The sequence below is a fragment of the Centrocercus urophasianus genome, unplaced genomic scaffold (genome assembly GCF_019232065.1).
Source record: "Centrocercus urophasianus isolate 14NV4802_14NV808 unplaced genomic scaffold, USGS_Curo_1.0 seq_21, whole genome shotgun sequence".
In the NCBI taxonomy this organism is placed as follows: Eukaryota; Metazoa; Chordata; class Aves; order Galliformes; family Phasianidae; genus Centrocercus; species Centrocercus urophasianus.
The window spans coordinates 14,261,688-14,274,469 of NW_024884767.1; the positions used below are offsets into that span (position 1 = coordinate 14,261,688).

The 12,782-nt window shown below is 41.8% G+C and overlaps 1 protein-coding gene across 5 annotated transcripts in view; it reads left to right on the top strand.

The window, feature by feature from the left end:
* The window catches only part of MCC (MCC regulator of WNT signaling pathway), a 198,290-nt gene extending 185,715 nt beyond the window's left edge, over positions 1-12,575 (top strand). For all 5 annotated transcript variants that reach the window (XM_042823101.1, XM_042823102.1, XM_042823104.1 and 2 more), the window contains 2 exons: positions 7,957-8,079; positions 9,129-12,575. In XM_042823101.1, coding sequence (XP_042679035.1) covers positions 7,957-8,079; positions 9,129-9,309 — 304 coding nt within the window. In that variant the 3' untranslated portion in view covers positions 9,310-12,575. The remainder of the gene's footprint in view (positions 1-7,956; positions 8,080-9,128) is intronic.
* Positions 12,576-12,782: the final 207 nt, after the last annotated feature.

The window sequence follows — 12,782 nt, forward strand, 5'->3', positions numbered from 1 at the left end:
TTTCCATTCTTTGTTGCTGCAGAACTGTCAGGTTCTTCTGAGTTAATTGAAGCAGAGTGAAACCCAAATAAAACAGCAGGATGCAATCATCCTTTTGATTTTGGGGTAGTTTGGAAGCGTTTGAATGTTCTTAGTCTGCAAAAAGCTGTGCAGCACAGCAGCCTTATCTGCAGAAGTAGCCTATCTTCTCTCTGCAGATGTGGGTTTTTTTCTTAAATCTGAAATCCAACAATATGTCATGAAGCTCCCTGAGTTTCCAATGTTGGTGCCAGTCAGAAGAAATCGAAGGCAGGAGCAATTCGTAGTTTACTGTTTCATAACATATTTCTACTAACAGCCTCAGGGTTTCTCTTAGCAGTGTTTTAGTATTCTGCATTCTGCAAAAATGGTTTTTGTTATCCATGACCACTCTATAACCAGTAGAAATAAAAGTTACCTGCAAATTCATGTTCTGAAGATAAATCTAAGTTACCAAGTTAGTGGTGTTGCAAACTCAGATGACTTGTTCAGAGACATGTTTCAGTGCAGGCAAGCATAAATACTTTGTACCCATCTTAAGCAATTTTGTTTTTCTCCTTTCCTAATGGAATTATGAATTAGTACCATTTTCTTGAATTTGACACGTCCATAAACAAATCTGTTGGCAGGACATACTTTATTTTTGAGAGAACAAAAATGTATTCCCAGCAGCGCAATAGCCTGGCACTGACACTTAAGTATTTTCCAGAGGCCAGTTTTATTGTTTTAGCAGGGTGATAACAAGGTTGATGTAATGGTTTTGTTTATTATTTATTTATCAACTGAGTTTGTTCATTCTATGAAAAATGGCCAAGTTGGCAAGACTGAAAAATCTTCCTCTCCACTTGGTAGAAGGGCTCTAACTGTTGAGGTGTGTAGCCTCAGTGCTGTGTTGTCTCTTTTTTCTTTTCTGAGTTTTCTGTATTTTATGTATGTATTTAAAGGGTCCTTTATACGCATCAGGGTATTTTGGGCAGGAAGGATGATAACAGTCATAGTGGACAAAGCATGCTGTACCTAGACTGACTTTTCAGACCTCGTCTGGATAATGGGTTGACAAAAAACAATGATCTAAGTGCTGTGCAGAGTCACATGAATTTTGTCAGTCTAGACATGTTTCATTCAGTATCTACCACACAAAGGATGACTTAGCATTTGGCCATACAACAAAGAAGTGATTTATTTTCTGCCTTTTGATGACTTCTGAACCTGGAGAAGCTGCTAAGTGGTGCTACTTATTGGAAAGTCCCCAAACAGAGGCAAAAGGGTGGAAATCAGAAGGACTATCAAACGATATTTTTGTCTTAACAGAAGCATTGCACAGAGCTATTATACTGCCTGTCTAGAATTAAAAACTCTAGCTAATGGGTGTCCAACCTCTCAGCTAGCCAGGGCTGCATTAAATAGTGAATAGGAATTTCCTTGGGGCACATACAAAAAAGTCACTCCAAAAGTAATGCCTCCTATGTTTCCGTGGAACTACAGCTGATTAAATGGTGAACTACTGAGAAGTCTTTCAGTATCATCTGTACCTTTTGTATCATCTTGTGCTTTTTGCTAGGTATTTTATATTTGCTTATTTCTGATCTCTTGTTGTCCTGTCTATAAAACTGGGGATACAGAACTCTGACATGGGTTCGGTCATTGCAGATTTCAGGGATCTGAAATCTGATTCTATTTTGTGACAGCAGTCTTCTGTGTGGTTCCCTTTGGTTGCCTGAAGGGTTTGGAGGGCATGTTGTCCCTGTGTAAATTCCCCAGGAGAGCCTACCTGAGAGGATTCTTGTGAGAGAATGACTCTCGGTGATATAAGGGTTATATAAGGTTTCTTAGAGCAGCTTAGCTGTTTTTGCTACATGCATTACTGATAACTGTAATTTGTATAATTTGTTCATGTGGAATAAGTAGTTTTCCTTACCACCAGGTAGGTTATCACAATTGTCACAACTTCTCCGGGGCCTTCTCTCCTGTCCAGCAGCTGATCCATTTCCAGGATCATCTCAGGGCTACCAGTTTAACACATGCCCGTGGTCCGTGCCGAATTTTGAGACCTGCTCAAGGTCTTGACAAAAAAGCATCAAAAAAGCTGTGCCATTTTAAAGTATTCAGTATCTTATTTATGGTCAGAAAAGGATACTTCTTTGGGCAGCAGGCAGTGCTGGTATTCTCATGTCTACCAATGCCCAAGGAGATGAGCTAGGAAGATGCAGCATTTTGGGAGGGCAATTTTAACAATCCTTTAGCATTCAAGTAGTGCTATTTGGTGCTTCTAAGTATAAAGTCTGCTACGTATTAGCTGGTTTCTGCAGCAGGCCAGTTCAAACCAGTGAGGCAGGCATGCTTGGGAATTGGCCTGAGGATTCTGCATGCAAGATTGACATAAGATGTTAGTTTAAGCTGCTGATGAAAGAATTTATCTGCATTCCTTTTGAATGTCCATCTGTGACCTCCTGGGGAAAGAAGAGTTAATGCCTTGAAAAAATAACTGTATGTCACCCTGTTCAGCTGGACCTGGAAATGGCAGAAGGAAATGATAATGTGCTAGGATATCAGGAAAGGGCTCGGAGCTGCTCATGGGAAGTAGGAAGCATGGGTCTCTTGTTCTGTGGGGTTTCCTCTTGCTTCAGCAAGCCCCCACTGCCTGGCGAGCCCTTTTCCCCAGAGCTCCCTGCCCAGCTGCTGCCCAGAGCTTGTTGTACATGAGCACAGGGGCAGAAGCTGTACTGGAACTCACGGTGCCCCACTGACTCAGGCCCAGGAGTTTGAAGGGCTGCTTTGTAGCAGCTGTGCTTTCTGGTGGGGAAAAAGATGCTCCTTTGGATGGTGAGATGTTGGATAAAAAGCTCCTAGAGGCTCCCAGCTCCTCAGCCTTGTTTTTACCTCCTGATCTGGAGAGAGTTTGTTGTTCCTCTCTAACCCCAGATTAGGCAAGAGCTGAAGGTACTCTGGACCCCAGGGCAAGGGAGCTATAGCTTATGCTTTTACCTGAGGGAAATTAGCTGGGGGCACTCCAAGCCACGAGCAGAAGGATCAGTTCTTCAAATGCCAGGGGAGAGTGGCTTTCTGTTTGTGACATATGGGAATTCTGCATGAGGTGGATAAGAGCAGAAAGATTTGCCTAGGAAGATTTCTGGCATATAAATCTGAACATGCCTCAGAAATCCCAGACAGGAGAGAAAATAGAAGGTGCTGAAGACCTCACTTACATTATTCTGGGCCAAACATGGAGGTGTTGTATGGAGGCCAAATTGACAGAAACTTCAGAAATGTACCCTGTGTTATATAATTTCCTGTATGGCTCTGGCAGGATTCCACCTTCTGTTCAGTGGTAGCCTTGAAACCAGATAAAATGTTTGGCCCTTTCAGCTTGCTTTTCTATTAAAACCATCCCGTCTGAAACAAAAAGCCCTTGAAAACTGCTTGGCAACTGCCCACTGAATGTTTTGATTGTGAAAATAAAAAACAAAAGTCTTTGTTACCAGCATGTTCTACATTCTATTGGATATACTGTTTTAGTAGATGTCAGAATAGGCTCCATGCCTCCAAATACACTATTCTGAACTTTTTCTTGGAAAATGTAGTCAAGGGATTCCCCAACTGATTTTCTAATTGCCCTGCAGCATAGAGTCCGTGTGCTGTAAGTGAACTGTACTCTCAGATCATTAGTTTGTTCCCTGAACACACACTCATTCTCTTTGTGCCCATGAGGTTCTGTGGCTGTGTTTTCTGCCATTCTAGCTTCAGTAGCTAACTGGAAGAGGAACTGGTGAGAGAAAAGCTGTGCTGACTTCTGCAGTCCAGTTGAGTTGTGAGTTGGGCGATCATAACATTAGTGTTGACCTAAAAATGTTTGCCTCCATCAAAAAACATGCAGTTGCTTTCTCAGCTTCTTTCTTTTCTGTACCACAGTCCAGGGGTAGGACAGCAGTGTGAGCTTGGCATACAGCCTTCTCCACTAGATTCTTCTCCAGACGCTGACAGCCGAAGGCCATGCCGCAACTGTAAGACAGCCCCTAGCAGGATGTTCATGTGGTGGCATGAAATGCATCTCCACCCCTAGTTCACAGTTTTGACACTTTCTCATCCTGGAAAAGATGTTGCACATGACGAGGACTATTGTTTTAGAATATCCTGTTTTATTAAGCCTGTAGTGGCTGATTCTTCAGATCACAGAGCACAGGCCTTCCTAAAAAGAACGTGGGAGTACTGGTGGATAGCAAGCTGGACGTGAGTCAGCAACATGCCCTCACAGCTCAGAAAGGCCACGGTATCCTGGACCACATCAAAAGAAGCACAGCCAGCAGGGCAAGGGAGGTGATTGTACCCCTCTACTCTGCACTGGTGGGATCTCAGCTGGGGTACAGCATCCAGATCTGAGGTCTTCAGTACAGGAGAGACATGGACCTGTTGGAGTGTGTCCAGAGAAGACCCATAGAAATGATCCGAGGGATGGAACACCTCACCTACAAGGACAGACTGAGAGAGCTGGGGCTGTTCAACCTGGAGAAAGGAAGGCTCCAGGGCAACCTAAGAGCAACATTTCAGTATCTAAAGGGGTAGCTGTAAGAAAGAATTGGACAGGCTCTTCTGCAGGATCTGTTGTGACATAGGAAAATAGTCTCAAACTTAAAAAGGGGAGATTTTGACAGGATATAATGAAGATGTTCTTTACAGTAAGGGTGGTGAGGCACTGGAACAGGTTGCCCAGAGAGATCGTAGATGCTTCATCCCTGGTGACATTCAAGGACATGTTGGATGGTGCTCTGAGAATCCAGGTAAAGGTTAATTCCAGAGGAGTTGGATTAGGTGAACTTTAAGGGTCCTTTCTGACTCAAACAGTCCTGAAATTCTATGATCATGCTGGTTTGCAGTAACAATCAGGAAAGTGAAGTGGTTGTGGAAATCTTATGAAGACAGAGCACCTCAGAATCCCCTGTTAGTTTTGTTTGCTGCCAGACTAAAGAATAAGTTCTGTCAAGACACAAATGAGGATAGTTCTCTGTCTAAGCAGAGCTAATAGGTGTTAGAAATGAGAAGAGTATTATGAGCATGGGAGAGCAGGCACTGGCAAGTACTCTTCCACTGACCTCAACATCAAGAAAAGGCAACGGATGTGTCTGGATCTCATCACTACACACTGGAGAATGCATGTGTCCTAGTGATGCAAATCTAGCTTTGGTGGACCCAGATTAGTAGCATTACATTCTGTTACCTGTGTATGTCGGGGAGCTTGCATCTGGGAGTTGTGTAAGCAGCTCACAGAGGCCCAGGATGTTAGCAGTCTGCTCACTGTGTCTTTGGCAAGAAGTAGACAAAGGTGTTGCAGGACAGATTTGAAAGAAATAATTTTTTGATGCTTTAACTGAGTTCAGACCATGACTGGCTGGCACGTGTGCAAAAGCTGACTGGTTTTACCAGGTAACAGTCACCTGAGCAGACAACTTCACTGTGTGCAAAAAGTTCCTCCAAGCCTTCCCCATTGCATTTCTTTCCACATGGCTTTTGTTACCCCAGGTGTATCGGGGATCTTGGCTGCTATGTGTTGTGGCTCTGCAGGATTCCTTCCCTTGGGCTGACTGTACACAGTGTTTTCACAGCTGTTCCTTTTCTCCCACATAACGTTGCATTGACCAGATAGATAGGAATTTTAGTTTTTCTCTGCCCAAACACTGCAGATGTTCTCCCTTGCCTAGCCACAGTGCAGGACACTGTGCTACTGAGCTTTCCCCACAGCCCCTGAGTTTTTCAGAGCTGACAGACACCTAATTCACACCATCTGCTGTCCCACATGCCGTGGCTCTCACAGCAGCACGCACATGTTGGCTGACATGTCTGACCCATGATGGGTTTCTTATTTGTCTTCATCTGCATGTAAAAACTGGTTTAGTTCCTGTTTTCTTTGCAGGAAACAAATTTCAAAGGTACTTTGTGCTGAGGCATTCCATCAGCTAAAAAAGGAATGTAAAGGAATAAAATTTGTACTTGGGGTGGGAGGTGGTGAGCTTTTAACCCCTAAGGGAAAAGACTGAATAATTTGAAAATAGAGTGCAGTCCGTCAGTGAAAGGACGTGTGAGAATATTGACAGTTCCTCATCACAAGGCCTCTCATTCACCTGGCCAGTACATCAGCATCTGCAGCGTGCTGAATATTCCCCTGGTCGTTCTCAAAGCTGTTCTGTTGCTGAGGCAGATGGACACAGTGCAGTGTGCCACGTGCTGTCGTGTCTGGCTGTCTGGTTGTAGGATGCTGCCGCAGCCGGGCCAGCCCAGGCACTGCAGGCGGTGAGCGGGCAAACAGCTTCTGTGCAGCCTGCAGGAGGCCTTCACAACATGTCGGGTTATAAGCACGTGTCCAGCTCTCCTGGAGAAAATTCCATGGTGTTCTGACAGGGTAACTGAGTGTGGAGAAGTTATTGTCTTCCTCTGTGCAAGGGGGTGTTCGTTTCAGTTCAGGATGGAATTTCACTCGGCTGTCAGGCTTCACATTCCTGCGCTCCAGCGGTGCGGTTCCTGCAGGCACATGGCTTCCCAGCTGCAGCCGGGCAGCTGCCCCGTGTGCTCTGCAGGGGTGGTGCCCAGGTGCTGCTGTGTGTGTGAGGAGCGCTCACTCCTACATGGCTCCTGCAGCCCACGTGTGGCCTTACTTAGAAGGAGTCCAGCGCAGCAACGCTGCAACAAAAATGAGGAAAACCAAATCATTGCAATGTGGTTCGAGGACATGGAGCAGAGTCACATACCTCTGTAGGTGCCGAGTTCCCCATGTAAGGTTTGGCATTACAAAATCACTCTCTTGTCCCAGTGTAACCCCTCCCCCCACATCCCTTTCCCCCAGAGCCAGTGCTTTCCCTCTGAATTATCTGTGTCGTGAGGATGAGTTCCAGAAAAGGGCCCCCTTGTCTCTGCACCAGCAGCTGGGGTGAAGAGGGAAGACCTTGTGCATGTGGCCGCAGGCTGCTGGGAGCTGCCTTAAGGAGGCCCTGCTCCTGACACCTTCCCCCTCACTGCAAAGTGCTTCTGAGAGCCAGCTGAAATTCTCCCTAGAACTTCTGCATTATCCACTTTTGTTTTGCTCTCAGAGATTTGGTAAGATACCTTACTCCCGTTTTCGCACACTTCTTGCAATTAGTTTTCGGTTCGTAATTTGTAGGTATTTTAAGTATTAGTAATTATATTGTTTTGGTATTTTAAATCTCACTATTGAGGTTTATTTGAAGGAGTTACTGATAGAAAAAATTCCTGTGCTCATTTTGTATTTCTTTTGCTTGATCTTTTCTGTCTGTTCTCTGCTCTCTTGTTCTTATCTTTGTCTTCTTCTCACTGCCATATGAACTGAATTTGCTGACTCCTAAGGAAACCACTGATCTACTGTAATTCACATTGTAGATTAGATTGCTTGAATAAATTGGAGACTGTAACTGAAATCAAGTGACATTGCTCTGCATCTGTAGTCATTTCCAAATATTTGTTTCTAAAGATTTGTTTAGTAAATCAAGCTTAAGGGCAATTCTGGTGTGCTGTTGTTAATCAAATTCTTTTTATGTGATCATCATGATACTTGATTTTTCTTTATAGTTTCTTTTGTTGCTAAATCAAGACATACAAGTTGGTACCTTCCAGGTACCCTTAAAAAATACATTGTTACAAGATACTTGTTAGTGTGATTTGGTACATACAAGGCAGTGACCCACCACAGAGGTTTCTGCTCCTTTTTGCTTGCTGTGCCTCAGCCTGTATTCTAAAACAGTGAATTTTATAAAATCAGATTTTGGAAAAGCTTAACATAATAATGATTTTCTTCGTTGTCTAAGTTATATTAAATATTTTTACCTGTAAACACAACTTACAAAGAAACTTGATTATTACCATTCATGCTTTTGCAAGCTGAAGTGTTATTTCTGTTTTGAGAATAGTTTTCTCCTTCCTTTTCTTCCAATACAGAGAGAAGAAACTGAAAGCTAGAGTGCAGGAACTGGTGAGTGCTTTGGAGAGGCTCACAAAAAGCAGTGAAATCAGACACCAGCAATCTGCAGAATTTGTTAATGACCTGAAAAGGGCAAACAGGTAAAGTATCTCCCAGCAGATGGATGCACCGTTGACATATATATATTTTTTTTTGCTTTGTTCTAGTAATGCACTCTAATTCTCACCGTGTCATAATGACCATTTCTGGATCCTTGCATTCTCACAAGTTGAATTCTGAAGGTTAGATGTGGAGGAGGGTAACTCTTCCTAGTGAGGATGCTGAAAACTACACAGCTAAAAACAGAGTGGAGGGAACTGGTTGATTGTAACTGAGTTACTAGGAAGTGCCATATTGTTTAAAACAAACAAAAACTTAAGTCCCTCCATTTATCAGACTTCCAAATCCGTTATTTTGCATAAATTTCTCCTTTTTTTCTCTGGCTCCAGCCTCTTTAACAAACCAGCTTCAATAATCACTCTTAAAATTTATTACTCGGTCAGTACATGTGGGTGAACTGAGGACATGGGTTTTATCTGCCCATCCTACAAGGAGCCTGCTTCTCACAGTGTAATTTTCATTGATACGTTACAGTAAGGAGAGAAAGTCTTTGTGGTGAGGAACAGTGCCTACCACAAGTTCTCCTGCTGAACCAGGTGGATATGTAACAGATATTTATATAGAAGATATTTAGCAGCTGACAAATTAGCAAAACGTGTCCTACTCTCATGTTAATTTTCAAATGCAACTGTTTACTCAGTGCTGGATTTTTGTAATCAGACTCTGGCCATAAGAGAATCATAAAGCATGACATATTTAGTGTTTTAGTATAATATGCCAACTCTCACGTTTAGTATACCAAGTCTTCTTTATGTATTGAACCATATGTTAAAATATTTTTGAGTAACTAGTTTACTGGTAAAGATGTGTATTTGTCCAGAGAAGGTACAGAGGCAAGCATTGATTCACGTTCAGATCAATGAGCTGCAGATCAAATGAGTTTTAAAGCTCCAGTACATTTCAGGAAGAGGGACCAAATCTTTGAGGGCCCTGAAAAACGTGTTTTGCTTTTGGTTGGGGTTATTTTTTTGCACTCGCTGTGAGCAAGATTTTTTGAATGACTTTGTATATTGCCCTGTATTTCTAACAGCAACTTGGTAGCAGCATATGAAAAAGCAAAGAAAAAGCATCAAAACAAGCTGAAGAAACTGGAATCGCAAATGATGGCCATGGTGGAGAGACATGAAACACAAGTCAGGATGCTCAAACAAAGAATAGCTTTGCTAGAAGAAGAGAACTCTAGACCACACACAAATGAAACTTCACTTTAAATGCATCTCTTTCAAAGATCTTAGTGCCATCACAGATTTCTTTATTTTAGAGGCTGGCTTTTAGGTTGCTTCAGCGCTGAGATCTGACCTATCAACACAGGCACAGTTCAGCACCATCTCTCAGATCTCAGCTGTCCAGCCAGGAGTTATGGGGATAATCTAAGCATTAACTAAGTACTGTTTGATAATGTAAAATGGCAGTGCCTGAATTATCATGCTATAATTATGTTCATTGTCTGTGTCGTTATGTCTTTACTCATACAGGTTCTCTTCCATTTTATGTCCTATGGATGATAGTAGGACATAGGAAAATAGTTACTGTTGATAGGTTTTAAATTTGGGCAGGTAATCTGAGTTTTTCTGATTCCCAAGTCCCTCTGCACATGGCTGTACCCACGACACGTTCAGATGGTTAAGCCGTCTAAACAGAAGGCTGCAGTTCAGGAAGCTCATAGGCTTGTTTGCTTTGTGCTTCACAGTAGCATGACTGTTAACTAACAGTGACAATAAAGTAGGAAAGATGCTTTTGATTTGGGGAGGGGATGAAACAGTTTTTAAAACAAGTTGCATCTCTTCAAAAGACGGTTTATTTCGTATGAGTCTGTAAGAGGACTAAAGGCTGTAAGTTTTTCCGTGCCAGATAAATAGTCTGTGCCAAGGGTGGTTCAGAGATTGCAAGCCATCATCTGCTATTTATTTAGACTGCACAGTGTTTGTTTGCAAGTAATTTGTGGAAGTTGAGTTTTCTTGTCAGTACATGATAGCCAAAATTTTCCGTAAGAGGGTAGGCAGCCTTTGTCACTTATAGAGATTTCAGCACATCTTTCTTTTGTCATGCGGTAGAATGACATCTTTTAATACTTTTAACCAAAAAAGGTACTCAGTAGAAATGTACCTGTTTCATATTGAATGCATACATGCAAAACTATAAATGAGTAGGTGTATGGATGTACAGCCGCAAACAGAATGTGAATGAGGTCTTCATAGAGCTTTGTAGGTTAACTTTTGTTAATTTTACTGTTCTTTTGTTTAAGCCACATCATGTTAGTGCATTATCGTGTGACTTAGTTGAGAGATGTTGGCCTATTGTATTAAGTGGAGCATGGGGATTGGGCTGATTTCTCGACAGAGCAAAGATGGGAGACTGCCCGAGTTCCCATTTTAAATGTTGTTTTTTCTTGAGTGAGTACAGAAGACAGTTTCCTTGTTTACACTTGTTTTTAGTTTGGCTAAACATTAACATTGTAAGCCTGTTGCTGTTACTCTTGTACGTTGCATTTTTCAAGCTCAGTTCTCTCCAGTAACTCAGAATTCAGTTGTCCATCATTGTTTTTATGTGCTGAATTGCACCTCAAGTTCTATTACATGTAGAATTACAAAAACTTCTCTTATTCAGTCCTACAATTTCTAGTTCAAGCAAAGTATTTTTAGAGGATTGGTTTTATCTACTAGTGGCTTAGGTTTACAGGCATGAGAATTTATTTTCAGAATACAACGTTGTTAAGTGTTGTTTTCAACTTAATCTGGAGCAGTTTCTGATCATTACTCCTCTGATTTCATTACTGGCATCTGTTTTACTTACTGACAAACATACCTGGCAAACTCCTAAAGCATGCTGGAGGTAATTTCTGTTCTACTGTCTACCTTCTACTTTCTTCCTTCCTTAGGGTAGTAATGATTAGTTATACTTCACTGGAGTGTGATAGATGAGCAAAAAGCCAGCACGCTCAGTGGTTGATTGCAGCAGCACATTAAAACAGTGCTAATTTCAAAACTGAGTTGTAGGTAGTGATGCCCTGGGCTTGGGTTAGATCAGTCCATTCTGTCAAGCTAATTGTACTTCTTAACTTACTTATAATGCAAATGGATATTTTTGAAACCAGACTATTGAGGGAATAGATAGTGTTGCTCTGGTTTTGCTAAATGTCCTGGTTATCCTTGGTCAACAAGTTTCTTGTCAACAGCACTTTTTGTTTTTGCCATGTGGCTGACCACACTTGTGTCTGAAGTATACACCTGATCATTTTCTATGCCGTTTACAGTTTTGTCTTCTTGGATCTAGAACACCCATCTAGTGTGAGGTCATCTCAAATAGTCAGAGTGAAATAAACCTTTCACTTTAAGATAGTTAGACAGTACTCTTACATGGGCTTTCCTTATGCCCTGTTCTGTTCCTTGGTAGCTGAAGAAGCCATTAAGTTCATGTAATGCAATAAAGCTTAAAGCATTTGAACCTGTCTTTATAGGCAAGATGTACATTAGGAAGCATAGAAAATTGCAGTGTTCTTTGCAGCCTAAGGCCTAATGATTTGCTGGTTCTGCACAAACTGAATGATGTTTTACTACCTTTGCTGTGCACCTTCCCTACCAAGAGCACTCTAAAAGTGTTCCACAGTGAATTATAAATCATTAACTGTATATAAGCCACATTCCTTTTCTTCCCATAGGACGTAAGTAGGACAGCAAGACTGGTATCAGACAGCCCCAGCAGCAGCTGTAATTTGCCAAAACAAAAGTTACTTTGCCTAAACCATCAGCTACTGCTTGTCAGCATTCTACAGTAGGGCAGCAGGGTCACGGTGAAGGGCTTACTGCTGTTGTGGAAACTGTTATCTCTGATTAAAATGGCTCCAATCCTGTGACTGAGTACCGAGAAGCAAGTTGCAAGTTGCCTTTAAGTGAACTGGTAGCACAGCAGTGTATGGACAAGTACTTCATCACTGACACAAATCAACTTGAGTGACCCAACACTTAATTCACCTAACACTTGTGGAGTTAATACATTAGCAAAGCAAGAAAAATAGTTTATCTTGGCAAGAACCACAAATGTTTTTCACTCATTAATCTTAGGGTGTCTTATTTCTTAATTGCTGGAGTGCATGAAACCTTTTATTTCTTTGTGTTCAGAAAAAAGTACTTTTTTTTCTAACTAAGCATATAAATCTTCACCAGCTTGAATGTACTGTTAGCTATAGCACATGTCTAAAATTGCATTAATTATGTCAGTATTGTTCTGCTGTTTTTATTAGAAGTTTCTCATTTAAAACCTCATTTAATACTGTACCATACATTGTAATTCTAGAATCTTTTCACCTTGCTGAAATAGCTTTAAATGTGTTGCTGGTTTTTAGTCTCTTAGCTGCTGTAAAATAGCTATTTTGTGTTTATTTGATATAGAATTGTAAAAACTGCATTTATTTATACAGAGACATTTATAATACTTATTTTACAAATGTTCTTATATTCTGAATAAATTTCTAAAGCTGCTTCTTTTCCTTGTGGTTGCTTTGCCACACCGTGTCATCTTACTGCTCAGAGGTTCTGCTAAGGGGCAGCACAGTCACCTTCCCTGAGATAAGCCCCGGAATCACAGAATGGCCAGGGCTGGAAGAGACCTCAAGGATCATGAGACTCCAACCCCCTGCCACATGCAGGAGGCAGCGAGGGGGATGGCGTGACACTGCCAGGAGTGC